The following is a 27,500-nucleotide window of genomic DNA, read 5'->3' on the forward strand; positions in this document are numbered from 1 at the left end:
GTTCTAAAGAAATAGCTATGAGTTTGGTCGACTTGAACAATGGAATTAGCTGAAAATAGGGCTCAAAGTGGGCGAAATCACCGATTAGTAAGTATCACCGAGGTCGCTAACTTTGCGAGAGTGTAATTCCATCAGTTTTCCATTAAATTTAGTTCTTTTGGTGTTATTACAATCGGGAAAAGATTCTCTATCATTTCATAAGATTTTTTTTTTTTAAATTTTGCAGCACCAGGAGACACCTCAGGATTGAGGGTTGCGACAGTCAAGGGGTTAATCTAACCCCAGCAAATGAAGGGTTATAAAGTTAGTGGATGGAGCCAGGAGACTAGATGGAAGCTGCTGACCTCATTCAAAGAGAAGGACTTGGAAGTAAAGATAATGCCTACCAAATCACCAGAGGCTCACATCAGTTGAATGTCCTCTGCAGCCATTGCCTTCAGGAATTGGAGAAAGTGCAGAAGTATGCAGTGAACCTAGTTCCAGAGCTAAGAGGGTATAGGCTACAGTGAAAGGCTAAAAGAATTAAAGCTGGTGACCCAGGAAGACAGAAGAACCAGGAAGAGATATGATAATAGCTTACAAAATACTCAGAGGAATTGATAGGGTAGACAGGCTGTTTGAGAGGTGGGAAATGGATATTTGGGAGCTTAGTTGGAGAGTAAAGACACTGATGAGTCACAGGGATGTCAGGAAGTATTTCTTCAGTCTGAGGGTGGTTGGGAAATGGAATGACCTTGATGAAGTGGTTGAATCAGGCTCTATACATAGTTTTAAGAGTATGTTTGATAGGGCCCACGAGGCTACGAGAAAGTGAATCTGGCAAGTGGCAAGGCAGGGCCAGGAGCCAAGCTTCAACCCCTTCAGCTACATATAGGTGAGTACATGTAGGTGAATACACATACACACATGAATGATGACAAGGAAGTTTGTGAGGTGTTGATAAAACAATATGAAGAGGTCTTAGTGGAAACTGGGGCAATACCAGAGAGACTAAGGACAGGGAACACCGACAAGTACTGGATGCCATCTGCTTAACAAAGGAAGAGGTAAATGAACTTTTTGATGGACTTGGATACATCAAAGGAAATGGAATTTAACGTGTGTGTGAATTCTGCGAGAGGATGCAGAAACATTTTCTAAACTACTGACTGTGATCTACAGCAAGTCAGTAGATATGTGTCGGTTACCCAGGATCTGGAGGACAGCTAGTGTAATCCCTATGTTTAAGAAAGGAAACAGACGGGCTGCATTATACTACGGACCAATTTTTTTGACTTGCATACCTTGCAGTGGAAGGGAGAAACTTATCATGAAGGGAGTGGTAGAACACTTAGAGAGAACTGGTTTAAGAACACAAGGAAGGAATATTACAGCAAGCCTACTAGCCATTGCTAGGTAAGTTCAAGTTACACCCACTCATGTACTTGTCTAATATATTTTTAAAGTTACCCAAGGTTTACACTTCTCGGCGTTTGTTCCACTCATCCACAACTATTACAACAGCTGACTTGTTGGAGTTCTGTGACAAAGTAATAGATGTGTGATGAGAGAGGAAGTTGGGTGGATTGCATTTTATTTCAACTGCAAAAGGACTTTTGATACTGTACCTAGAAGAGGCTGGACCAAGAACTTGAGATTTCAGCAGGAAAAACAGGGAATGTACTCCAGTGGCTCAGAGTATCATAGGGGAAGGATGCAAAGAGTGATTGTCAGGAAAGAGATTTCAGAATGTTGAAGAGTGACTAGCGAGGTTCCTCAAGGATCTGTATTAGGACCTCTTCTGTTTCAGGTTTGTGTGAATGACATTCCATATGAAATTGATTCAGATATGTTCCTGTTTGCTGATGATGTAAAACAAATGTGGAAATAAAAACAGATGAGGACAAGGATAGGCTCCAGAGGGATCTGGATAAATTGCAAGAGTTGTCAGATAAGTGGTTGCCTTAATTAAAGAAGAAGTAAAAGGACTAAAAATGGGGTATAGACTAGGGAAAACAGAGTCTGAAGAAAAAACCCTGGGGTGAGCAAAGTGCCCAGTATAACAGAAGAGGCTCACAGCAGCAAAAAAAATCTCTGCAGCCAATGTTCCTCTGGCAGATCTGAGACTAGCTTTCAGGAATCTCAAATTCATTCTGGGCCCATCTTGTTGTATAAAGCACCAGTGTGGAATGTGCATCTAAAAAAAAGCATGTTAAGAAACTAGAGCAAGTATATAAGTGTGCAACAAGATTAGTTTCTAAACTAAGTGGCATGATCTACAAGGAGATGCTAATGGAAATAGACCTAATGACATTGGAAGACAGAAGAACCATGGGGAAACATGATTATAACATATCAATCCCCTCCAATATTTTGTAAGGCAGAGATTGGCTGTTTGAGAGGCAAGAAACAGGAACCCAGAGACACTGTTAAAAGTTTAAAGGCTCGGCTGACCCACAGGAATGTTAGGAAGTATTTCTTCAGTCTCAGACTGATTGTGAAGTGGAATGATCTTGGTGAAGAGGTGGTGGAGGCTGACTCCATACGTAATTTTGAGAGCAGGTACAATAGAGACCATGAGGATAAGAGGGCGTGAATGTGAAGAGTTATGAGGCAGGGCCAGGATCTGAGCATTGGTCCCAGCATCTACAAATAGGCAAGTACGAGTCCTGTCATGCAAGTGATAAATGGAAGCCTGTGAAATGTGCACTGATATGAATTTTTTTTCCTTAGGTTCATGAATATTAAATAGCAGTTAATTTTATATTCTTCTAATTAGATTATTAATACATGTATATATAAATTCATGTGTGTTTCTTTATTCTGTTCCTAATAAATCTTTAAATATTCTTTACTATATCTCTAGCTCCTGGAGAACTTGGGTTGAAATTCTTCTTTCTTTCCCCCCTTCCTTAACCCTTAAACTGTCCATACATGCACATGTGCAGTGCTCTGAACATAGATCAACATTTTATTTTTCATTCCTTCAAATTTGGCACGATAGACCTGAGTTGCCTAGACATGAAAGAATGGGTCTGTGTACGCAGTGTGTGCAAATATGAAAAAAATTGGGGACCACTTAGTACCTTCTGGGAGCACCAGTTCAATTGAGCGCCAGCTAGAGCAGATAGCATGGCAAACACCAGTGATTCACTGATGTCATACCGTATTAACACTCACATTTTAAGAGGAAAGTACAAATAGGTTGGATAAATACATGAGTGAGTGTGGATGGGTGTAACATGGATCTGCCTTGCATGGGCCAGTAGGCCTGCTGCAGTGTTCCTTCTTTCTTATGTTCTTATGTATTCGGATGGCTGGCTGGCTGGCTGGCTTTGGCTGTCTCTGTCTATATCTGTCTGTCTCTATATCTCTCACGTGTACTCATAAGTACAGTTATTATACATAATGTAAATTACCTAGGATAACCCAAAAATTCCAGGCCAAGTGCTATACAGTGTTTGTTGATTTTTTATTATCACACTGGCCGATTCCCACCAAGGCAGGGTGGCCCGAAAAAGAAAAACTTTCACCATCATTCACTCCATCACTGTCTTGCCAGAAGGGTGCTTTACACTACAGTTTTTAAACTGCAACATTAACACCCCTCCTTCAGAGTGCAGGCACTGTACTTCCCATCTCCAGGACTCAAGTCCGGCCTGCCGGTTTCCCTGAATCCCTTCATAAATGTTACTTTGCTCACACTCCAACAGCACGTCAAGTATTAAAAACCATTTGTCTCCATTCACTCCTATCAAACACGCTCACGCATGCCTGCTGGAAGTCCAAGCCCCTCGCACACAAAACCTCCTTTACCCCCTCCCTCCAACCCTTCCTAGGCCGACCCCTACCCCGCCTTCCTTCCACTACAGACTGATACACTCTTGAAGTTATTCTGTTTCGCTCCATTCTCTCTACATGTCCGAACCACCTCAACAACCCTTCCTCAGCCCTCTGGACAACAGTTTTGGTAATCCCGCACCTCCTCCTAACTTCCAAACTACGAATTCTCTGCATTATATTCACACCACACATTGCCCTCAGACATGACATCTCCACTGCCTCCAGCCTTCTCCTCGCTGCAACATTCATCACCCATGCTTCACACCCATATAAGAGCGTTGGTAAAACTATACTCTCATACATTCCCCTCTTTGCCTCCAAGGACAAAGTTCTCTGTCTCCACAGACTCCTAAGTGCACCACTCACTCTTTTTCCCTCATCAATTCTATGATTCACCTCATCTTTCATAGACCCATCCGCTGACACGTCCACTCCCAAATATCTGAATACGTTCACCTCCTCCATACTCTCTCCCTCCAATCTGATATTCAATCTTTTATCACCTAATCTTTTTGTTATCCTCATAACCTTACTCTTTCCTGTATTCACCTTTAATTTTCTTCTTTTGCACACCCTACCAAATTCATCCACCAATCTCTGCAGCTTCTCTTCAGAATCTCCCAAGAGCACAGTGTCATCAGCAAAGAGCAGCTGTGACAACTCCCACCCAAGTAATAGCAGTATCACTTGCTTATCAATCAGGGAGTGGCCCATAAACAACAGACCAACAGGTTTACTAGCCTGAGACAGAGACAAGCAGATGGAAAGACACACTAACACATGCAGACAGAAAGATAAGCAGAACTAGACAGACAGACAGACAGATAGATAGATGGACAGGCAGACAGACATACAGACATATGTTTGTGTGCAAGAGTAAAAGCATAAAGGCAAGGTTCCCTACAGCAGTGCACATTCATCAAATGTCACTGGCTGTCATTTATCTGACACTTGTCATAATGCCATTCTTCACGGAGTTTCATATTATACTCCAGGCACACACACAAGACAGAAAGACAGATGAGCAGAACTAGACAGACAGATAAGCAGAGCTAGACAGACAGACAGACAGACAGGCAGATAGATAGACTGACAGATAGACATAAAGACATGTTTCTGTGCAAGAGTAAAAACATATAAAGGCAAGGTTCCCTCCAGCAGTGCACATTCATCAAATGTCACTGACTGTCACTTGTCATAGCACCATTCTTCAAGGAGTTTCGTACTCCAGCGTGTCTAAAACATTGTTGGAACCTATAAATACTTTCTAGACAATAGTAAATGACCAGGTAATTGATGACTTGTCTAGGAATTTAAACTGATAGATTATAGAGGTATGGGTGTTTGTGGGAAACAATCAGGCTGCAGCATTAGTGTTAAAAACAGCAGTTATTACTGGGATACCTCAGGAATATGTTTAAAAGACAATATTCAAAATAAAGTTGCTAGTAATGGCAAATCAATTAATCAACAAACAAAGAGAGATGATAGAGGGCAACGAGTGACTAGCTCCCTTAAGGTTTACTATACAAATAGTAGGAGTCTAAGAAATAAGATAGATGAGCTAAAATTACTTGCAAGTGTAGGTAATATAGATATTATTGGTAGAGACCTTGTTCAACCTGAAAGATAGAGAAATGCCTTCTGAATGCAACATAGAGGGTTATAAACTATTCCACACTGATAGGGTCAACAGGAAGAGTGGTGGTGTGGCGATGTATGTCAGAGAAAATTTAAATTGTTGTCTTAGACATGTTATAAGATTAGAAACATTGAACACAGAATCGGTTTGGCTTCAGTTTCTCGAGGGTCGTGACAAATTAATTTTGGGTGTGATTTATAGGCCCCCAAACCTTGATAGGGAGTGCAGTAAGCTGTTATGGGACGAAATTCATAGGGCATCTAGATATGAAAATGTGATAATGGGAGATTTTAACTTTAGACAAATTGATTGGAACAATATGACAGGAAATCTTGAGTCTAGTGACTTTCTTGATACGGTTCAGGATTGCTTTTTAGAACAGGTTGTGACAGAACCAACTAGAGGTTCTTGCCAACAAAGATTCACTAATTAATAATCTTGAGGTTAATGATGAGCTTGGGGAAAATGATCACAAATCACTTAGTTTCAAAATATCATGGAACACCCAGATAACTGCAATCAAATCTCTGTCCCAGATTTTCGCTTGGCCGACTTCATGGGACTGAAAAATTACTTGGGTGGGCTAAATTGGGATGTCCTAACTATGGGTCAGGTAGGTGATCTTGGTTGCCAATATGACGTTTTTCAGAGCATAGTTCTAGCTGCCCAGACAACTTTTGTTCCGAATAGGGAAATTAGATCTAACAAAAATGATTCCAAATATATGAACAATAGATTAAAACATCTTATTGGTCAAAAGAGAGGCATATATAGGCGTATCAAAAGAGGGGATGGGCAGTTAAGAATTAAAGAGAGAAATAAAGAAAGGAATAAGAAAAGCAAAAAGAGATTATGAGGCTAAGGTCGCAAGGGATTCAAAGACTAACCCAAAAGGGTTCTTTCAGGTATACAGAAGTAAGATTAGGGACAAGATTGGCCCACTTAAGAGTAACTCGGGTCAGATCACTGACAGTGATAAGGATATGTGTGAAATTCTAAATACCTACTTCCTCTCAGTTTTCACCCAGGGAAATACTAGCGATGTTCCTGAAATAATAGATTACATAGAACAGGATGATAATAAACTATGTACGATTGCGGTAACTAGTGACATGGTCCTCAGACAAATAGAGACACTAAAACCTAGCAAATCCCCAGGTCCTGATGAACTGTTTGCAAGGGTGTTAAAGGAATGTAAAGAGGAACTTAGCATACCTTTGGCTAATCTTTTTAATATATCACTACAAACTGGCATAGTGCCTGATAAGTGGAAAATGGCAAATGTAATACCTATTTACAAGGCAAGTGACAGGTCCTTGGCTTCAAACTATAGACCAATAAGCCTTACCTCCATAGTGGGAAAATTTATGGAATCAATAATTGCCGAAGCAATTCGTAGCCATCTTGACAGGCACAGATTGATTAATGATTCTCAGCACGGTTTTACAAGGGGGCATTCCTGTCTTAGGAATTTACTAACTTTTTTCACTAAGGTGTTTGAGGAGGTAGATCATGGTAATGAATATGATATTGTGTATATGGACTTCAGTAAGGCTTTCAATAGAGTTCCACACCAGAGGCTATTGAGGAAACTTAGGGCACACGGAATAGGAGGAAAAATTTTTTCCTGGTTAGAGGCATGGCTGGCAAATAGACAGCAGAGAGTTTGCATAAATGGGGAGAAATCAGAATGGGGGCACGTCACAAGCGGTGTTCCTCAGGGGTCAGTGTTGGGCCCGTTGTTGTTCACAATTTACATAAACGACATAGATGAGGGAATAAATAACGACATAAGCAAATTTGCTGATGACACCAAAATATGCCGTCCAATTCATTCTAATGAGGACGTTAGAGCACTCTAGGATGATTTGAATAGACTGACGCAATGGTCGGAGAAGTTGCAGCTGCAGTTTAATATTGACAAATGCAAACTTCTAAATGTTGGACAGTTAAATAACCATGCCACATATAAACTAAATAATGTAGATCTTAATACTACCGATTACGAAAAGGATTTAGGAGTTCTGGTTAGCAGTAACCTAAAACCAAGACAACAGTGCATTAGTGTTCGCAATAAAGCTAACAGAATTCTTGGCTTCATATCTAGAAGTATAAATAATAGAAGTCCTCAGGTTGTTCTTCAACTCGATATATCCTTGGTTAGGCCTCATTTAGACTATGCTGCTCAGTTCTGGTCACCGTATTACAGAATGGACATAAATGCTCTGGAAAACGTACAAAGGAGGATGACAAAGTTGATCCCATGTATCAGAAATTTTCCCTATGAGGATAGACTGAAGGCCCTGAATCTGCACTCTCTCGAAAGGCGTAGAATTAGGGGGGATATGATCGTGGTGTATAAATGGAAAACAGGAATGAATAAAGGGGATGTAAATAGTGTGCTGAAAATTTCGAGCCAAGCCAGGACTCGCAGCAATGGTTTCAAGTTGGAAAAATTCAGATTCAGGAAGGATATAGGGAAGTACTGGTTTGGTAATAGAGTTGTGGATGAGTGGAACAAGCTCCTGAGTACAGTTATCGAGGCTAAAACGTTGTGTAGTTTTAAAAATAGGTTAGATAAATACATGAGTGGGTGTGGGTGGGTGTGAGTTGGACCTGACTAGCTTGTGTTGCTGGGTCTGGTACAGTGCTCCATCCTTGAGTGGGGATGACCAGACTGGGTGGGTCATTGGGATAATCCGGGGGGTGGGTCATTGGTCTAATCCGGGGGGGGGGGGCATGGACCTGCTCCGCATGGGTCAGTAGGCCTGTTGCAGTGTTCCTTCTTTCTTATGTTTTTATGACCAAGGCAGGTGAAACTGTTCACCTGTCAGTGTGATTATTACTGTTTGAGTACTATTTCAGTACATAATATTAGTGTCAGAACAAAGATTGGCTATGAAATCACATGAACTATAATAAATTGTAATTATCAGAACATAAAAATTATATAAATTAAAATAAAAACGAGAAAAAAAGGTAAATCGGCAACGCTTCTGCAAGTGGCAGGACTGGATGCTGCTGTCAGATGAACATCCAGAGTCAACTTCGCGGTCTTATATCTCGGTAAGTACTGGTCCTAATTTTTTTTTTTTTCCCCCCTTATACCACACAGAAAATTGCCCTCTTTAATTTAAAAAGAAAAACATTTTTTTTTTATTTTTCAAAATATTTGAAGTGCCACGCAGGTGAACGTAGATCTACGTTTGGACAGTTTTAGGGTTAAGAACCTTGTATAAAAGACTCGTTGCCATTATATCTTTAGAAATGTAAAGGTAAGGAATATCTGCTTTTGGGGAGAGATTAGTTATTTTATTTCTGTAGATTTTGCAAGTAAATGTGTGAAAACAGGAGACTAATCTTAAATATATAATTTTTTTAAAAAGGAAATTAAAAAATTACTGAAAACTTCAATATTAAGAAAAATTTTGAAAGGTGTAGTTGCCTGATTTAGAGCCCTCTTTCTGCTTCAGACATCTAGTCCAGAGCCTAAGGAAACTTCATCAGCCCCCACTGTGCCCACTTCCACTTCGTTAGGTTCATCCACAACCACCCCACCCTCACCGTCATCCAAGCCAAAGCCCGAGTCACCTACCAAAGCAGATGAGGAAGAAAGGCGCCCATCATGGAGGTTGAAGGTTGATGATTCTGATAAGAATAGGGTAGGTACTTTTGTGAACTATCTACTGCTTTGCAGTATAATATTGTTAGATTTCATAAAATTCTAAGCCCATTTACTATGAGGAGTGGAAGAGGCTTGATCGCTGTTCTTGAATGCTATGTTCCAGGTAAAAAGCTTTGAAATATTTCTTTTGTTGTACTTAGGAAAGTTTTTCGTATCCCTTCTATCCCTTTTCGTATCATTTCTGACTTGTAATGTTTGCTAAGTATGAATTCCTGAAATATGAATGCAGAGGGATTTCAACAGTTCCTATCTCTGTCAATTTTAAAATGTACATACTTACCCTCCCCAACAACAACACAAGCAGCCACTGACCAGACCCATATGAAAGTAAAAAAAAAAAAGAAAATTATTTGTCCAGAATATGTTTACCAGAATATTGGTCGTTCTTGCAGAGCGGGTTTCAATGATAAGGCTTCGGAGGCTTCTTACTTTATTTGCAATGTCGTGGGGTACACAGGCAGTGTGTCAAGTGCCCATGGCCCGGGAGAGTCATGCTCAGCAAGGGAGAGAGGAGTAGGCCTTGTTGACTGAGTGAAGGTTGCTGAGATAATCAGGTAGAGGAAGGTGTGGGCATACTGAAGTGGTAGGCCTATAGGTGGCAGCACGAGCATGGTGCGAAATATGAACTCAGCTGGCAGATAGCATAGGCTCTGTGCAGACAGTATGGCTGTCTACAAATATTTCATACATCAACGAAAAGGTGAACGATAATACTGGATTTTGTAATGTAATGTGTCTTTTTCTGTCTCCTAAACATGCAAGGTTGCAGGTATGTCTTGCTACTTCTACTTACACTTAGGTCACACTACACATGCATGTACAAACATATATATACTAACCCCTCTGGGTTTCTTCTGTTTTCTTTCTAGTTCTTGTTCCTGTTTATTTCTGCTTATCTCCATGGGGAAGTGGAACAGAATTCTTCCTCCATAAGCTATGCGTGTCGTAGGAGGTGACTAGATGCTGGGAGCCATGGGCTAGTAACCCCTTTTCCTGTATAAATTCCTAAGAAGAAGGAAAAGAAGAACTTTATAAAATTGGGATGTTTGAATGTGCATGGATGTAGTGCAGATGATAAGAAGTGATTGCAAAGGTTATGAATGAAAAGAAGTTGGATGTCCTAGCCCTAAGCGAAACAGAGCTGAAGGGGGTAGGGGAGTTTCAGTGGGGGAAAATAAATGGGATTAAGTTAGGAGTATCTGAGATAGTTAGAGCTAAGGAAGGGGTAGCAAGAGTGTTGAAGGATCATTTATGGAGAGAGAAGAGGGAATATAAATGTATCAATTCAGTGATTATGTGGATTAAAATAAGGGTCGGATGTGATAAGTGGGTCATAATAAGTGTGTATGCACCTGGAGAAGAGAGGAGTGTAGAGGAGAGAGAGAGAGATTTTGGGAAATGTTAAGCAAGTGTGTAGGAGCTTTTGAGCCAAGTGAAAGTAATTGTGGTAGGGGATTTGAATGGTAAAGTAGGAGAAGCATTTAGAGAAAGGTGTGGCAGGTAAGTTTGGGGTGCCAGGAGTAAATGATAATGTGGAGTATTCGATTGAACTTTGTATGGAAAGGGGTTTGGTTATAAGCAACACATATTTTGAGAAAAAAAGGATAAATAAGTAAACAAGATATGATGTAGGGCGAAATGACAGTAGTTTGTTGGACTACGTATTGGTAGATAAAAGATTGTTTGGTAGACTTCAGGATGTACATGTTTATAGAGGGACCACAGATGTATCAGATCACATTTTAGGTGTAACTACAATGAGCGTAAAAGGTAGATAGGATACAAGGAAAATGGAAGCAGCAAGTAAGAGAGAAGTGAAGGTTTATAAACTAGAGGAGGAGGCACTTAGGGTAAGATATAAACAACTGTTGGAGGACAGATGGGCTAGTCAGAATACAGGCAATGGGGTAGATGTGTGGAGTAAGTTTAAGAATATAGTGTTAGAGTGTTCTGCAGAAGTTTGTAATTACAGGAAAGTGGGTGCGGGAGGGAAGAAGAGTGATTGGTGAAATGATGTAAAGAGAGTAGTTAGAGAGAAAATGTTAGCATATGAGAGGTTTTTACAAAGTAGAAGTGATGCAAGGAAGGAGGAGTATATGGAGAGAAAAAGAGAGGTTAAAAGAGTGGTGAAGCAATATAAAAAGAGAGCAAATGAGTGGGTGGGTGAGATGTTATTAATAAATTTTGTTGAAAATAAGAAAAAGTTTTGGAATGAGATTAATAACTTGAGAAAACCTAGGGAAAGAATGGATTTTTTAGTTAAAAATAGGAGAGGAGAGTTATTAAATGGAGAGTTAGAGGTATCGGGAAGATGGAGGGAATATTTTGAGGAATTGTTAAATGTTGAAGATAGGGAAGCTGTGATTTTGTGTATAGAGCAAGGAGGAATAGTATCTTAAAGGAGTGAGGAAGAACCAGTTGTGAGTGTGGGGGAAGTGTGGGGCAGTGAGTAGAATGAAAGGGGGTAAAGCAGCTGGAATTGGTGGGATAAAGATAGAAATGTTAAAAGCAGGTGGGGATATAGTTTTGGAGTGGTTAATGTTTTTATTTAATAAATGTATGGATGAGGGTAAGGTACCTAGGGATTGGCAGAGAGCATGCATAGTTGTTTTGTATAAAGGCAAAGGAGACAAAAGAGCGTGTAAAAATTGTAGGGGAATAAATCTGTTGAGTATACCTAGAAAAGTGTATGGTAAAGTTATTAACAGTAGAATTATGAGTAAGACGGAGAGCAGAATAGCAGATGAACAAGGAGGCTTTAGGAAAGATAGGGGGTGTGTAGATCAAGTGTTTGCAGTGAAATGCGTAGGTGAATAGTATTTAGGTAAGGGTAAAGATTTTTTTTTTTTTTTGGGGGGGGGGGGATTTGGAAAAGGCATATGATAGGGTGGATAGGAGGGCAATATGGTAGATGTTGCAAATGTATGGAATATAAGGTAGGTTATTGAAAGCGGTGAAAAGTTTTTACGAGGCTCAGGTTAGAGTATGTAGGTGAGAGGGAGACTATTTCCCAGTAAAAGTAGGCCTTAGACAAGGATGTGTGATGTCACCATGGTTGTTCAATATATTTGTAGGAGTAGTAAGAGAAGTGAATGCTCGGGTGTTGGCAAGAGGTGTGGGGTTAAAAGATAAAGAATCAAATACAAAGCGGGAGTTGTCACAGTTGCTCTTTGCTGATGACACTATATTTTTGGGAGATTCTTAAGAGAAGGTGCAGAGGTTGGTGGATGAGTTTGGCAGGGTGTGTAAAAGAAGGAAGTTAAAAGGACAGAGTAAGGTGATGGGGATAACAAAAATTAGGTAACAGAAGAGTGGATATCAGATTGGAGGGAGAGAGTATGGAGGAGGAGGTGAATGTATTCAGATATTTGGGAGTGGACGTGTCAGCAGATGGGTCTATGAAGGACGTGGTGAATCATAGAATTGACGAGGGAAAAGAGGCGAGTGGTGCACTGAGGAGTCTGTGGAGACTAAGAACTTTATCCATGAAAGCAAAGAGGGGAATGTATGAGAGTATAATTATACCAATGCTCTTGTATGGGTGTGAGGCATGGGTTGCAAGTATTTCAGAAAGGAGAAGGCTGGAGGCAGTGAAGATGTCATGTCTGAGGGCATTGTGTGGTATGAATATAATGCAGAGAATTTGTAGTTTGGAGATTAGGAGGAGGTGTGGGGTTACCAAAACTATTATCCAGAGGATTGAGGAAGTGGGGTAGGGGTTGGCCTAGGAGAGGTTGGAGGAAGGGGGTACAGTAGGTTTTGTGTGCCAGGGGCTTGGACTTTCAGCAAGTGTGTGTGAGCGTGTTAGACAGGAGCAAATGGAGACAAATGGTTTTTAGGACTTGACGTGCTGTTGGAGTGTAAGCAATGTAACATTTATGAAGGGATTCAGGGAAACTGGCAGGCCGGACTTGAGTCCTGGAAATGGGAAATACAGTGTCTGCACTCTGAAGGAGGGGTGTTAATGTTGTAGTTTTATAACTGTAGTGTAGGCATGCCCCTGGCAAGACAGTGATGAAGTGAATGATGAAAGTTATTCTTTTTCAGGCCACCCTGCCTTTGTGGGAAACGGCCAGTGTGTTAACAAAACAAAAAAAAATACAATATATAATGCATAGGTTGTAATGTGCAAAATGATATAAGATGCTTCCTAATCTCCTTCTGGCTAATTTGGGTGTGTAATTTCCAACCATACCCCTGTGTTCTTTTTGCATTCCTGGTAATTAGCCTGTCCTTGTTTCCTCCTGTCTTTATCTTGTATTGTTTTGTATGTCATGATCATCTCTTAGTTTTTGTTCCTTTAGGCCATATTTCTTTATCCATTCTAATAGCTTTCCTGTTTCGGGCTTCTCAAATTTTCTGAGCAGCCTTTTATGTAGTAACATGTCATTTTTATGTGGTAAAATGTCATTTTTGTTTTTGTTTTTTATTTAGTAGTATATGTAGGGATATACAGTTCATTCATGAGTGTCAGAAGGTTAACTATGATACATAAGCTAATAGTGACAGCTATATCAGGCAGTAAGTTTTGTAAAAGAAAAAGTAATAAAATGTAGCAAAACTGGAATACAGGTATTCATGCAGTAATTAGGACATTTAATTAGGAGACATTTTGCCCACTGGGGACTTTTTCAATCCAGTACAGGAATGTCTCTGGGGACGATGTAATCATCGCTACTGCTGATAATGTAGCTTGGTGCTTATCTTGAGCATGATAGCCTACAATTCCAAGACCCGTACCCTATGAGTGTCAGTAGAGCAGAGTGAGTTAGCTACGAAAAATTTTCTTAGACAATCCTGCAGTATACTCCAAGTGGTTGGGCAAGGAAAGAAATTGCTGTACTGTTCCTCTTTTCTAGCAATCTCAGACCATCCATACTTTATGGGTTATCCAAACTCCATACAACTAACATTCCTCTCATATTGATCACTTCAAGGATAGGCAGTGCTCTACACACTCAGGTTTACATGTGAAACATCTCTCGCACACTTAGGTGACCTCATTAATCACAATAAAGACATCGTCAGAATTAGAAAATTAGTTAGTTTTAATATAACTGTCTTGTTTACTAATATATCAACCACACAAGTAGTTGTACGACTACATAATAAATTTATCACTAACCTAGGGCTTCCTATTCCCATCAGTGAATTTGTTGATTTTATCAAGCTATGTGTTAATTGCAGTTGTTTTAGGTTTGGGGGAACAACTTTAGATAATGTTTTGTATATATGATGCCTGCTTTTTGCTGTGTTTTACATATACTTCCATATCTCTAACTTCTATACATTGTTATAGTAGTGTATAGATTTGATACTGTACACTCAGATATCTTCCATGTATATATTGTCAGGTGTGTCTCTTTTTCATTCCAGAGAGCAGATTCCAAATATGTACTGTACTCCATGTTTTTTCCCAGTAGTTTAATTGCTTGGTCTATGAGATATTTCTCCTGTGTTTTGTAGCCGGTGTTTCTTTTGAGTTCTTCAATCTTTCCATACCTGAACAGTTGGAATTTGTCACCAGTAAACATTGTATTAACTTGTTGCCTGCTGGATAACTTTGTTGATATCTGCTTATATATTGTGTATCCTCTACTGAGGTGACTTTTCATGCTTATTTTGGTAGCATCCTCACAGGATGACACAAAGCTAGGGATAGTTTTTTTTTGTCTGCTACAATAATGAGAAATGGTAATAGCACCAGGACTGTGCATTGGGGTACTGAATTTTTACTTAGCTAAGTTTTAAATTTTGTTTTGTTTATTAATATTATGTTTCCTTTTTGTTAACATTAGCTTTAAGGTTTATTATGTCCTTAATGGATGCCACTGACAGACATCTTTTAAGCCTCATCTGCAAATAATTATAATTTGTATATTTATGGATATCTCATTTTAAAATTTTTGGATTCAATTTTCTAACAAATCTAAAAAAAATTCTAAAAGCACAGTACTCACCCCAATTCTCTCTCTCAATCTCATTTTGGACATTGATAAATATACAAATCAGCAAAAAAAAAAAAAAAAAAAAATCAGGGCACAGTACTCAAATAAGAGTACTGTGCCCTGTTTTTTTTTTTTTTTTTTTTTTTTTTTTTTTTTTTTTTTTTTTTTTTTTTTTTTTTTTTTTTTTTTTTTTTTTTTTTTTTTTTGTATATTTATCAATGTCCAAAGTGAGATTGAGAGAGAGAATTGGGGTGAGTACTGTGCTTTTAGAATTTCTTTTAGATTTGTTAGAAAATTGAATACAATCTATCTGCCCACTTTTAACAGCTTTTTCTTTTGCACACATTTTGACCACACTTTTTGAAGGTTTTTGTTTATTTTCCAGTGCATCCAAAACAGTCAAGTAAAAGTGGTTTAGTAGCAGAGCATCTGGCTCAAAATCCATATTGAGGGTACATGCCGTAGATCTACACTTTGTCCACAAGGTTCAAACCGTAGTTCTACGTCATGAGCTCAGCTCACTCATATGAGCTGTGAGTGGTAAATTTGGGCCTAGATATGAGAGAATGAATCTATGCGGTAAGTGTGCACCATATAAAACAAATCTTGCAGCATGCAGTGCATACTGAGAAAAAAAAATGTGACCATGTTCTTGGATTAAAACACTGAATTTGTGGTATATTTTCTTATGGTTTTTATGGTTGTATTCACAGTTTCTTGGTCACATTTGATAAATTGGAAGATATATTACATAAATAGAGATGATTTTGATTGGTTTTAGTACTGAAAATAGCTTGAAATTGAGCTCAAAGTAGCAGAAATGTTCGATTTTTGCCAAGGTTAACCCTTTTAGGGTTTCCGACGTACTAGTACAGCTTACACACGCATCAGGGTTATTGACGTCCTTGAACGCCTAATTTCTAGCGCCTTCAAATCTAGTGAGAGAAAGCTGGTAGGCGTAAATATGAAAGAATGGATCTATGTGGTCAGTATGCACAGTATAAAAAAAATCCTGCAGCACACAGTGCATAATGAGAAAAAAAAACTCCGACCGTGTTTTTGGATTAAAACAGCGACTTTGCAGTGTATTTTCGTATGGTATTTATGGTTGTATTCTAGTTTTCCTGGTCTCATTTTATAGAATGGAAGACATTACAGAAATTGAGATGGTTTTGATTGATTTCATAATGAAAAGTACCCTGAAATTGAGCTCAAAGTATCAGAAATGTTAGATTTTTTCCAAATTTCAAAAGTAAACAAATCATGCCAAGCGTCCAATACATGTCAACTGGCGAGTCTAATATTCTTTCACAAGTGCACTGATGTTATTTATACCATTTCTACACTAATGCAGTAGTCTGCATAACAGTAAATCTTCTATTTTTTGTGATAATAAAAATTTAAAGTGGAAAGCAAAAGAAATGTAAGAGGGGCTTGGGGACATGACTAATGAACAGAGAAAATGTTATTTTAGTGTCTGTCTTGCTTATTCTGGACCCTAATTAGAAATTGGCATCTTCTGAAATTTGTGAAATTGGCAAAATTGCCAATTTCTGACCACTGTATTGGATACTTGAAATTGGTAAATGGGTGGTTTCTTTTACTCATTCGATAGAAAAAATGGAGTTCTAGCAAAACGGATATGATTTTTGTCGACTAGTAACTGAAATTGGTTGAAAATAGGACTCAAAGTGGGCGAAATCGCCGATGTTTGAACATCGTCGAGACCACTAACTTCGCGAAAGCATAATTCTGTAAGTTTTCCATCAGATTTCATACTTTTGGTGTCATTATGATCGGGAAAAGATTCTCTCTCATTACATAAGAATTTTTTTTTTTTTTTTTTTTTTTTCCGAAAAATTTTCGACCCTGAGAACGAGTTTAGGAGAGGGGCTCTCGACATCACACATCCAGTACACATCAACTTGTGGGTCTAATATACCTTTACGAATGTGGTGATATTGTTTATGCAATTATTAGAATATTGCATAACGGTAAATCTTCTATTTTTTGGTGTGAATAAAAATTCTTCGTGTAAATAAAAAATCAAAATGGAATTCATGTGTAAAGCCTGGAAACTTAATAAACAGAGGAAATGTTATTTTAGTGTCAGGAATACCTGCATTGTTTATTTTGGTCCCTGTTTTGAAACTGGAATATTTTGAACTTTGTGTGAAATTGGCCAAATTACCAATTTCTGATCACTTTATTGGGTAGTTGAAATAGTTGATTGGGCAGTTTCTTGTGCTCAGTCGATAAAATAGAAGTAATACTAACGAAATAGCTAAGAATTTGGCCTACTGGAATAATGTAATTGGCCTAAAATAGGAGTCAAAGTGGGCAACATCACCGATGCATAAATATCGCTGGCACAGTAAAATTCACAATAGTGTAATTTTGTCAGTTTTCTATCAAATTTCATACATTTTGTTTTATTACCTTCCGAAAAAGATTCTCTACCATTTCATAAGAATTTTTTTTTTTTTTTTTTAAATTCTTGGGCTCTGTGAACAAGAAATATCATAGGTATTTTTAGATCTATGGCTTGGACTTTCATGTAGTGATTCTATGTACTGGGCAGTTTTTCTTTAGCACACTTTTTAGAAGACTTTTATAATTAAAAAAAATATAATTGAAATATCATAGGTATTTTTATATGCAAAATTTTATGAAGGAATTATTTTTTACAGTTCTCCCTTGAAAATGTTCGATCAAAAGACAAACCAGACGTAGAAAATGATACTGAAACGGTTACGGTCCAGCTGAGAAAAAAGAATACTGAAGATAAAGTGGGTAAGTTGCTGTGCACTTAATAAATTACAATGTTATTAATTCCTTGTTTAAAAAAAAAATTCTTGGCCGTTCTAGTAGCCCTCTTACTCTAGGCATTTTAGTTTTTTTTACAGCACACTTGACTTCCTGGGGAGGAAGGGAAATTCTAACCTATCTCCATGGGAGGGCAACTAACTTTTATTAGGGGAAAACTGTTTAGTTGGACTTGAGTCATGGAGATGGGATGTATTTTTTTTTTTTTTACACAGGGTTTGACAAGGTTAAGGATCCCTAGCTTTATTGACAAGCTATTTTCAGGTTAAGGATTCCTAACTTTATTGGCAAGCTAAGAGCTGTTACCTACATCAGCTCATTTGAAAGCATTTTTATTGTTATGAGACATACAAGTAGGGAACAGGATGAAGTTGGAGCCATCTGTGGGCCAGCATTTTCATTTGATCAACTGACTTTATCTCGTTGACATCATTATGCTGTATGAATGTGTTCCATACTCGAGTCAACCTGGGTATATAGGATATCAGATGGAGTGAAGTTGCTGCTTTCTGCCCATCTTGTGGCATAAAAGCTTGTTTCACGCTGTCCTCGAAGTGGATCCAAGTGTGGTACTTTGACAGTATTGGCCTTGTACATAACAGTAAGGCCACCCACATCCCTCCTATGTTGAAGGCTCTGCTGAAATGACAGATCTATCCAGGATGGGTCCAGGCGAGAGATGAGACGTCTTCCTCTGTTCTCTACTCTGTCGTCAAGCAGTCGCAGATGAGAGGGGGGGCAGACAAACCAAGAAAGTGGAGCATACTCAAGGTGCGAGCGCACTTGTGCCTCGTACAGAATCTTGCAGCCCCTACTGTCAAGTAGATGCGAGATACGGCGAAGTGCTGTAAGCTTCCTGGCTGCCTTGTTTGCAAGATTTACAACATGGTTCTTCATGGTTAGTTTGGAGTCAAATTTCACCCCAAGGATATCAACGTCTTCTCCAGGTGCCAACACCCTCCCATTCATTCTTACTACTGCACCAGCATTACCATCATGGTGCCTAGAGACGATCATCATTTGCGTTTTCTCAGGTGCAAATGTTACTTGCCATCTATTTCCTCAAGCTGATATAGCTCTTAGCTGGTGATTGATGTAGCTTAGAGCAGCTGGCATTTCTTCTCTTGGATAAGTGAATGTCAGTGTGCAGTCGTCTGCATATGCATGTGATTCTGGGATGAGATGAAGAAGGTCGTTGAAGTAGACATTCCATAACAATGGTCCCAGCACACTTCCATGTGGAACACTTGCCCCAATAGGATGTCTTGCTGATTCCGTTCCATTGAGAACTACACTTAGAGATCTGCCAAGAAGGTAATCACTGAGGAGACATAGCGTAGAGCCTGCAATTCCCAGTGCTTGAAGTTTTGCTAAGAGGCCCTGGTGCCACACCCGGTCGAAAGCGCCAGCAATGTCCAGTGCTACCACACAGCTAACTTTGGATTCATCCAGTGACTGGTGCCACTTAGTGGAGAGGTTTAACAACAGATCAGCAGCAGAGTAACCTTTCCTGAAGCCATATTGACGATCACAAAGTAGTGAGTGATAGTCAAAAAACCCTGTCATTTGTCTTGAGATTATTGTCTCAATGATCTTACAGTGATTGACAGGAGTGACACTGGTCTGTAGTTGCTGATTTCTGCTCTGCTCTTCTTTTTGTGAACAGGGACTGCATTTGCCTCTTTCCATAGAGAGGGCCATTTACACTGTACTAGGCAGTGCTGAAAGATGCGAGTTAGAGGTGCTGCTAGCTGGTCTGCGCATCTCAGCAATCTTGGGCTCAATTTGTCTGGGCCCACAGCCTTTTCTTGGTCAAGCGATTTAAGAAGGAAATGCACCTCCTCCTGCCTTATTGTCACCACTGACAGTTTTGACACAGTTCTTGCAGCTAGCCAAGGAGGGTCCCTTGCTGGATCAGGAACTTTCATTTTGGTAACAAAGTGTTCAGCAAAGAGGTCCGCCTTCTCTTGACTACTAGTAGAGGTGGTCCCATCCTGTCGATTTAGAGGTGGAATGAGTTCATCAGGCAGATAGCCTTGTCTGTCCTTGACCAGGGACCACCAGGTTTTGGAGCCTACCCTACCTGATGCTAGCTTTCTTTTAGTGTCCACCTCCCATTTAGCAATGGCCCACTTTTGAATGTCACCCATATGTCTACAGGCTTGCCTGTGCAAGTTCCTGTTATAGGTGGTAGGATGTCTCTTATACCTTCGCCATGCTTTGTACTTAGCAGTAGCAGCCTCTCTACAGCGAAAGCCAAACCAAAGCTGATCCGTAGGCTTCGTCACATATTGCCGGTGAGGAATGTGTTCTTGTTGTAGTGCCTGCACTCTGAATGAATGGCAAGGATGTTACAGTCAAAGGATTGTGATGTATGGAAGGACAGCGATAGAGTGAATGATGAATATATTTTCTTCTGGTCTCTCTGTCTTGGCAGGAGACAACTCTTTAAAGTTAGAAAACAAATAATGATTCCTTTCTCCTGTCATAAATTCTTCCCTTCTTCCTCCCCCTCCCCTCCTCTCTGATCTCCTTCCCCTCTCCTCCTCCTCCCCTCTCATCCACCTCCCTCCCCTTCATGCCCACCCCTTCCCCCCTCACCTCCCTCCACTTCCCTCCTTGTCCTTCTGCTCCTACCCTCTTCCCCCTTCCTCTTTTCCTCACTCATTTTCATTTGTCTTCTTCCATCCTTTTTGCTCCCTCAGTTTTTTTTTTTACCTATTAACTATGAAAGCTTTGAGTTAATTTCAAATCTTGCTAATAGACATTGTTTTCTTACCTAGCAGTGACTTGGAAATTTCCACATGTATAATTTTTTTTTTTTTTTAATTTCAGATGAAGATAAAGAGAGTGAGCGTAACTCACAGACGAGAGAAGGTACTCAAGCTGCAATACAGAGACGGAAAAAACCGAAGAGACGTTCTACGGGTGTAGTTAAGGTGAATATAGATGTAAGTACTCATTTTACAGTTTTGTTTATCTTTATTTTTTATAATTTTTTTAGTTCAGCTTTTCAATAATTTGAAACTAGGTGCTTTTTTTTTTTGTGTATAATTTTTTATTTATTTGGATTTAAAATATGCTTACATCTCGGACCTCAGGAAATAGACCCTGAGAAGAGAGCTCAGCGTTCATCAGAACAGCAACAACAGCAGCAGCAGCAAGCAGATGAAGGGAGTGAAGAGGAAGAGGGTGATGACAAATTGGTGAGTGTGCTTTTGTGCTTTTTTTTTTTTTTATTTAGCCTGTGTATTTTACATTACTAATTGGCTTAGTTGTATGTAATGTCTTATTTGAAGCTTTATTTTTTGCTAATTTGCATGCTGTGTTTGTTGCTTAGGCAAGTTAAATTATTTTAAATTTTGGATCATGTTGGTTTATAGCTTGTATTAATGGCCAAGAGTTGACTTTTTTTTTTTTTCTTGCTTAAATTTATATCCCTTGTCATATAGGTGTACATGATTTCAGTTTATTTTTAAAAATATGTTTCTAACTAATTTTGGGTTGATGAATTCAAATCTGAATTTAGTTTTGCTCCAACAAGGAGCAAGGGTTGTTGAGGTGGTTCGGACATGTAGAGAGAATGGAGCGAAACAGAGGGACTTCAAGAGTGTATCAGTCTGTAGTGGAAGGAAGGCGGGGTAGGGGTCGGCCTACGAAAGGTTGGAGGGAGGGGGTAAAAGAGGTTTTGTGTGCGAGGGCTTGGACTTCCAGCAGGCATGCATGAGCGTGTTTGATAGGAGTGAATGGAGACAAATGGTTTTTAATACTTGACACGCTGTTGGAGTGTGAGCAAAGTAACATTTATGAAGGGGTTCTGGGAAACCGGCAGGTCGGACTTGAGTCCTGGAGATGGGAAGTACAGTGCCTGCACTCTGAAGGAGGGGTGTTAATGTTGCAGTTTAAAAACTGTAGTGTAAAGCACCGTGAATGATGGTGAAAGTTCTTCTTTTTCGGGCCACCCTGCCTTGGTGGGAATTGGCCAGTGTGATAATAATAATAAAAATGTACAGTTTCTGTGAAATAGAAACCCACGGTGAACAATTTTACGAAGCCATAGCCATCATGGAGAAGAGATATCAGGGAAGCCTGACTATCTGTTTGATGATCAATTACTCCTGGACACTGGTGTGTTAGAGCTCATGTTAATGATTAGCACATCAAATTTAGCTTAAAACAGCCAATTTGGTTTCTGAACCAGGTAAAAAAAAATTAATTTTGTTGGCTAGTGTTAATTTTAACTCAAGGAAAACTGGAGAAAAAATAGAAAACTATGGTATGTTAGGAAGAAGGATGAAGCCAGCTGCAAAATGCATGGAAATCATGAACTGTGGTGACAACTTGCATTACAAGTTGTTAGTATGATTATTAACCATGTGAAGTACCTGTGTCTGGGCAAGGAGGTCATGGCAATCTGTCACAGCCCTTAAACAATACACTGATAACCCTCACATAGGAGAATGAAACTTATGATGATGTTTTAGTCAGACCTGTGCCATTAACCAGGCACACATTATGACTAGTTAATGGTCCAGATTGGACTGGAACATTGTAAGTTTCATTCTCCAGTGTGCAAGTTATTTGTGTATTGTTCCAGTCACGTTATTGTGCCTTTTTTATTCTTTAAGGCCTTTAACCCTTTGAGGGTTTTCGTCGTACTAGTACGTCTTACGCATAGGGGTTTTTGACGTACTAGTACTCATAAATTCTAGCGACCTCAAATCTAGTGGGAGAAAGCTGGTAGGCCTTCATATGAAAGAATGGGTCTATGTGGTCAGTGTGCACAGTCTAAAAAAATTCCTGCAGCACATGGTGCATAATGAGAAAAAAAAAACTTTTTCCATTTTTTTTTAATAAATCAGCGACTTTGCAGTGTATTTTCGTATAGTATTTATTGTTGTATTCTAGTTTTCTTGGTCTCATTTTATAGAATGGAAGACATATTACTGAAATTGAGATGATTTTGACTGGTTTTACAATGAAAGGTGCCTTGAAATTGAGCTCAAAGTAGCAGAAATGTTCGATTTTTACCAAACTTCAAAAGTAAACAAATCGTGCCAAGCGTGCAATACACGTCAACTGGTGAGTCTAATATTCTTTCACAAGTGCACCAATAATATTTATACCATTTTTTACACTAATGCAGTAGTCTGCATAACAGTAAATCTTATATTTTTTGTGAGAATAAAAATTCAAAGTGGAAAGCAAAAGAATATAAGAGGGGCCTTGAGACGTGACTAATGACTAGAGGAAATGTCATTTTAGTGCCAGGAATGTCTTTCTTGTTTATTCTGGACCCTATTCCGAAATTGGCATCTTTTGAAATTTGTGTGAAATTGGCAAAATTGCTAAATTCTGACCACTGTACTGGATAGTTGAATTTATAAATGGGTGGTTTCTTGCACCCATTCGATAGAAAAAATGCAGTTCTAGCGAAATATTCATGTTTTTTGTCGACTAGTACAGTGAAATTGGCCGAAAATGGGGCTCAAAGTGGGCAAAATCGCCGATCCGTAAACATCGCCGAGACCGCTAACTTTGCGAGAGCATAATTCCGTAAGTTTTCTATCAAATTTCAAACTTTTGGTGTCGTTATGATCGGGAAAAGATTCTCTATCTTTTCATAAGAGAAAATAATTTTTTTTTTTTTTTAAATTTGGCCGACCCTGAGAACGAGTTTCGGAGAGGGCCTGTCGACCCTCAAAGGGTTAACAAAACTGTAATTGGTTGAATACTGAAGACAAGGACACCATAGGATTAGCTTGTTCCTTCATCTGTAAATGCGGTAATTGGTATATGACCTATGGAGGCCATTCAGAGGAAATTCAGTTCAAGGTCACAAGCAAGAAGTTCGCTACTATATCTAGCTGGTGGAACTGTCTTTTGCAAATTACATTGTTGAGCAGCTGAAGTAGGATGAAGTTTCTGCTGCTGCTTGTGGTACTGCATGTGCTGCTTTTTGCTGTTGTTGCTATTTCTGCTATTGATGCTGCTGCTGCTGCTGCTGCTGCTGCTGCTGTTGCTTTGGGCCTTGCTTAAAGGTTAAACATATTTGTTTTGAAAAATTTCAGTGTTCTTGCATTTTTAATAAAGCAGCCCCATTTTCTGATTGTGAAACATAAACCTTTTCAGGGGCATATTTAAAAATATAATAGTTAATTAAAGTTTTTCACCTCTAGATAAACATATATTTTTCTGAAGATTTCATTCAGTATTGTTATTGGTAACCTTGTTTATAAATTTTTATTATGATTTTAGCTAAAATTTTGGAGTAATTTTTTTTTCTCAAAATGAAGTGAGAGTGTAACCAAAGGAAATTTTGGAATGTAACTAGCATAACTCTTACAGTTCACCCTTAAACTACGCATGGGCGGCAGGGCACCCTTTAAAGTGCAGGCATTGTACTTCCCATTTCCAGTACTCAAGTCAGGATGTAAAAATAACTGGTTTCCCTGAATCCCTTCACAAAATATTACCCTACTTACACTCCAACAGCTTGTCAGGTCCCAAAAACCATTCATCTCCATTCACTCCTATCTAACATGCTCACACATGCTAGCTGGAAATCCAAGCCCCTCGCCCACAAAACCTCCTTTACCCCCTCCTTCCAACCTTTTCGAGAACAACCCCTACCCCGCCTTCCTTCCCCTACAGATTTATACACTCTCCATGTCATTCTACTTTGATTCATTCTCTCTAAATGACCAAACCACCTCAACAACCCCCCTTTAGCCCTCCGACTAATACTTTTATTAACTCCACACCTTCTCCTAATTTCCACACTCCGAATTTTCTGCATAATATTTACACCACACATTGCCTTTAGACAGGACATCTACACTGCCTCCAACTGCCTCCTAGCTGCAGCATTTACAACCCAAGCCTCACACCCATATAAGAGAGTTGGTACCACTATACTTTCATACATTCCCTTCTTTGCCTCCACAGATAACGTTTTTTGTCTCCACATACATCTCAACGCACCACTCACCTTTTTTTCCTTCATCAATTCTATGGTTAACCTCATCCTTCATAAATCCATCTGCTGACATGTCAACTCCCAAATATCTGAAAACATTCACTTCTTCCATACTCCCTCTCTCCAATATGATATCCAATTTTTCTTTATCTAAATCATTTGATACCCACATCACCTTACTCTTATCTATGTTCATTTTCAACTTTCTACCTTCACTCATTTATTAAACAAAAATACCAACCACTCCAACACTATATTCCCCCTGCTTTTAACATTTCTGTCATGATCTCATCAGTTCCAGCTGCTCTACCCCATTTCATTCTGCGTAATGCATATATTCAATTAAAAAATAAAACTGATGTAGATGAGAGTGAAAAAATTAATGTAAAGCTCAATTTTGCCCAAAGAAATGACTGTGCTTCAATTAGCTGAACATAATATTTACATATTTTCTGGCTTTTTCTATTTATATTCAGTTTTTGATCTGCTAAATTTGTTCACATGTACAATAGTATGGAAATCATGGATATGTGAAATGTCACATGTGCATTAAAGAGAACTCTTTTTTTCATATATCATAGATGCTGTATGCAATGTAAAGTTATCTGTTCTCAGAACTTAATATTAATATTATGTCTAAACAACCCACAGCAGAGTTGTTAACCCCTTCAGGGCTTCCAACGTACTAGTACAGCTTACGCACCAGGGTTACTGACGTACAAGTACGCCTAAATTCTAGCGCCTTCAAATCTAGTGAGAGAAAGCTGGTAGGCCTAAATATGAAAGAATAGGTCTATATGGTCAGTGTGCACAGTATAAAAAAAAATCCTGCAGCACACACTGTATAATGAGAAAAAATAACTGACCGTGTTTTTGGTTTAAAACAGCGGCTTTGCAGTGTATTTTCGTATGGTATTTATGGTTGTGTTTAAGTTTTCCTCGTCTCATTTTATAGAATGGAAGACATATTACAGAAATTGAGATGATTTTGATTGGTTTCATAAAGAAAAGTACCTTGAAATTGAGCTCAAAGTAGCAGAAATGTTCGATTTTTACCAAAGTTCAAAAGTAAACAAATCATGCCAAGTGTCCAATACACGTTAACTGGTGAGTCTGATATTCTTTCACAAGTGCACTGATGTTATTTATTCCATTTCTACACCATTTCTACACTAATGCAGTAGTCTGCATAACAGTAAATCTTCTATTTTTTGTGAGAATAAAAATTCAAAGTGGAAAGCAAAAGAGATGTAAGAAGGGCCTGGGGACGTGACTAATGAACAGAGAAAATGTTATTTTAGTGCTGGAAATGTCTATCTTGTTTATTCTGGACCCTATTTGGAAATTGGCATCTTCTGAAATTTGTGTGAAATTGGCAAAATTGCCAATTTCTGACCACTTTGTTGGATAGTTGAAAATAGTAAATGGGTGGTTTCTTGTACTCATTCTATAGAAAAAATGGAGTTCTAGCGAAATAGATATGATTTTTGTCGGCTAGTACACTGGAATTGGCTGAAAATAGGGCTCAAAGTGGGCAATAACACCGGTGTGTTAACATCGTCGAGATCACTAACTTCGCGAGAGCATAATTCCGTAAGTTTTCCATCAAATTTCATACTTTTGGTGTCATTATGATCGGGAAAAGATTCTCTCTCATTACATAAGAAAAAAATCTTTTTTTTTTTTTTCCGAAAAATTTTCGACCCTGAGAAGTAATTTAGGAGTGGGCCTCTCGACCCTGAAAGTGTTAAGGAGGGGTTTAGGATATTGGCAGTTTGGAGGGATATGTTATATATCTTTATATATGCTTCTAAACAGTGATTATGTGTGAGTGAGGTGAAAGTGTTGAATGATGATGAAAGTATTTTCTTTTTTGGGATTTTTTCTTTTTGGGTCACCCTGCCTTGGTGGATGATGGCTGACTTGTTGATTAAAAAAAGAAAAAATGTATGAAAGAGGTGAAGGTACCTAGGGATTGGCAGAAAGCATGTATAGCTCCTTTATATAGAGGGGAAGGGGGACAAAAGAGATCGTAAAATTATAGGGGAAGAAGTTTACTGAGTATACCAGGTAAAGTTTATACATAAGCTTATTATTGAAAGAATTAGAGGTAAGGCAGAGAGAAGGAGGCTTTAGAGTGGGTAGGGGATGTGTAGATCAAGTGTTTATGTTGAAGCATATATGTGAACAGTATTTAGATAAAAGTAGGGAAGTTTTCATTGCATTTATGGATTTAGAAAAGGCATATGATAGTGGATAGAGGAGCAATATGGCAGATGTTGCAAGTGTATGGAATAGGTAGTAAGTTATTAAATGCTGTAAAGAGTTTTTATAAGGATAGTGAGGCTCAGTTAGGTTTTTTATTTGAATGTGATAATGTACTAGCATAAAGTATATCAGTAAGTGATTAGTGTTTTCCTTGAAGTGTGTGTTCATATTATATGAGACAGGTGCAGGGGCCACCACTTTGTCAGGGACAGGTTGTTACCAAGCCTTAATATAGGTGCATTTTGAGGCTTTGGAGGAGTATTACCTGGGTGATAGTTGTGGTTGCTGATGGTCGTGGGGATGGTTGATGATGGCGGCTACTGAGGGTTA

The 27,500-nt window shown here is 38.9% G+C and overlaps 1 protein-coding gene across 11 annotated transcripts in view; it reads left to right on the top strand.

The window, feature by feature from the left end:
- Mbs (Myosin binding subunit) overlaps nt 1-27,500 on the top strand; it is a 582,822-nt gene that overhangs the window by 408,540 nt on the left and 146,782 nt on the right. For all 11 annotated transcript variants that reach the window (XM_070094697.1, XM_070094699.1, XM_070094698.1 and 8 more), the window contains 4 exons: nt 8,938-9,126; nt 17,788-17,890; nt 20,759-20,874; nt 21,025-21,129. In XM_070094697.1, coding sequence (XP_069950798.1) covers nt 8,938-9,126; nt 17,788-17,890; nt 20,759-20,874; nt 21,025-21,129 — 513 coding nt within the window. The remainder of the gene's footprint in view (nt 1-8,937; nt 9,127-17,787; nt 17,891-20,758; nt 20,875-21,024; nt 21,130-27,500) is intronic.

This window comes from Cherax quadricarinatus, chromosome 47 (genome assembly GCF_038502225.1).
Source record: "Cherax quadricarinatus isolate ZL_2023a chromosome 47, ASM3850222v1, whole genome shotgun sequence".
Taxonomy (NCBI): Eukaryota; Metazoa; Arthropoda; class Malacostraca; order Decapoda; family Parastacidae; genus Cherax; species Cherax quadricarinatus.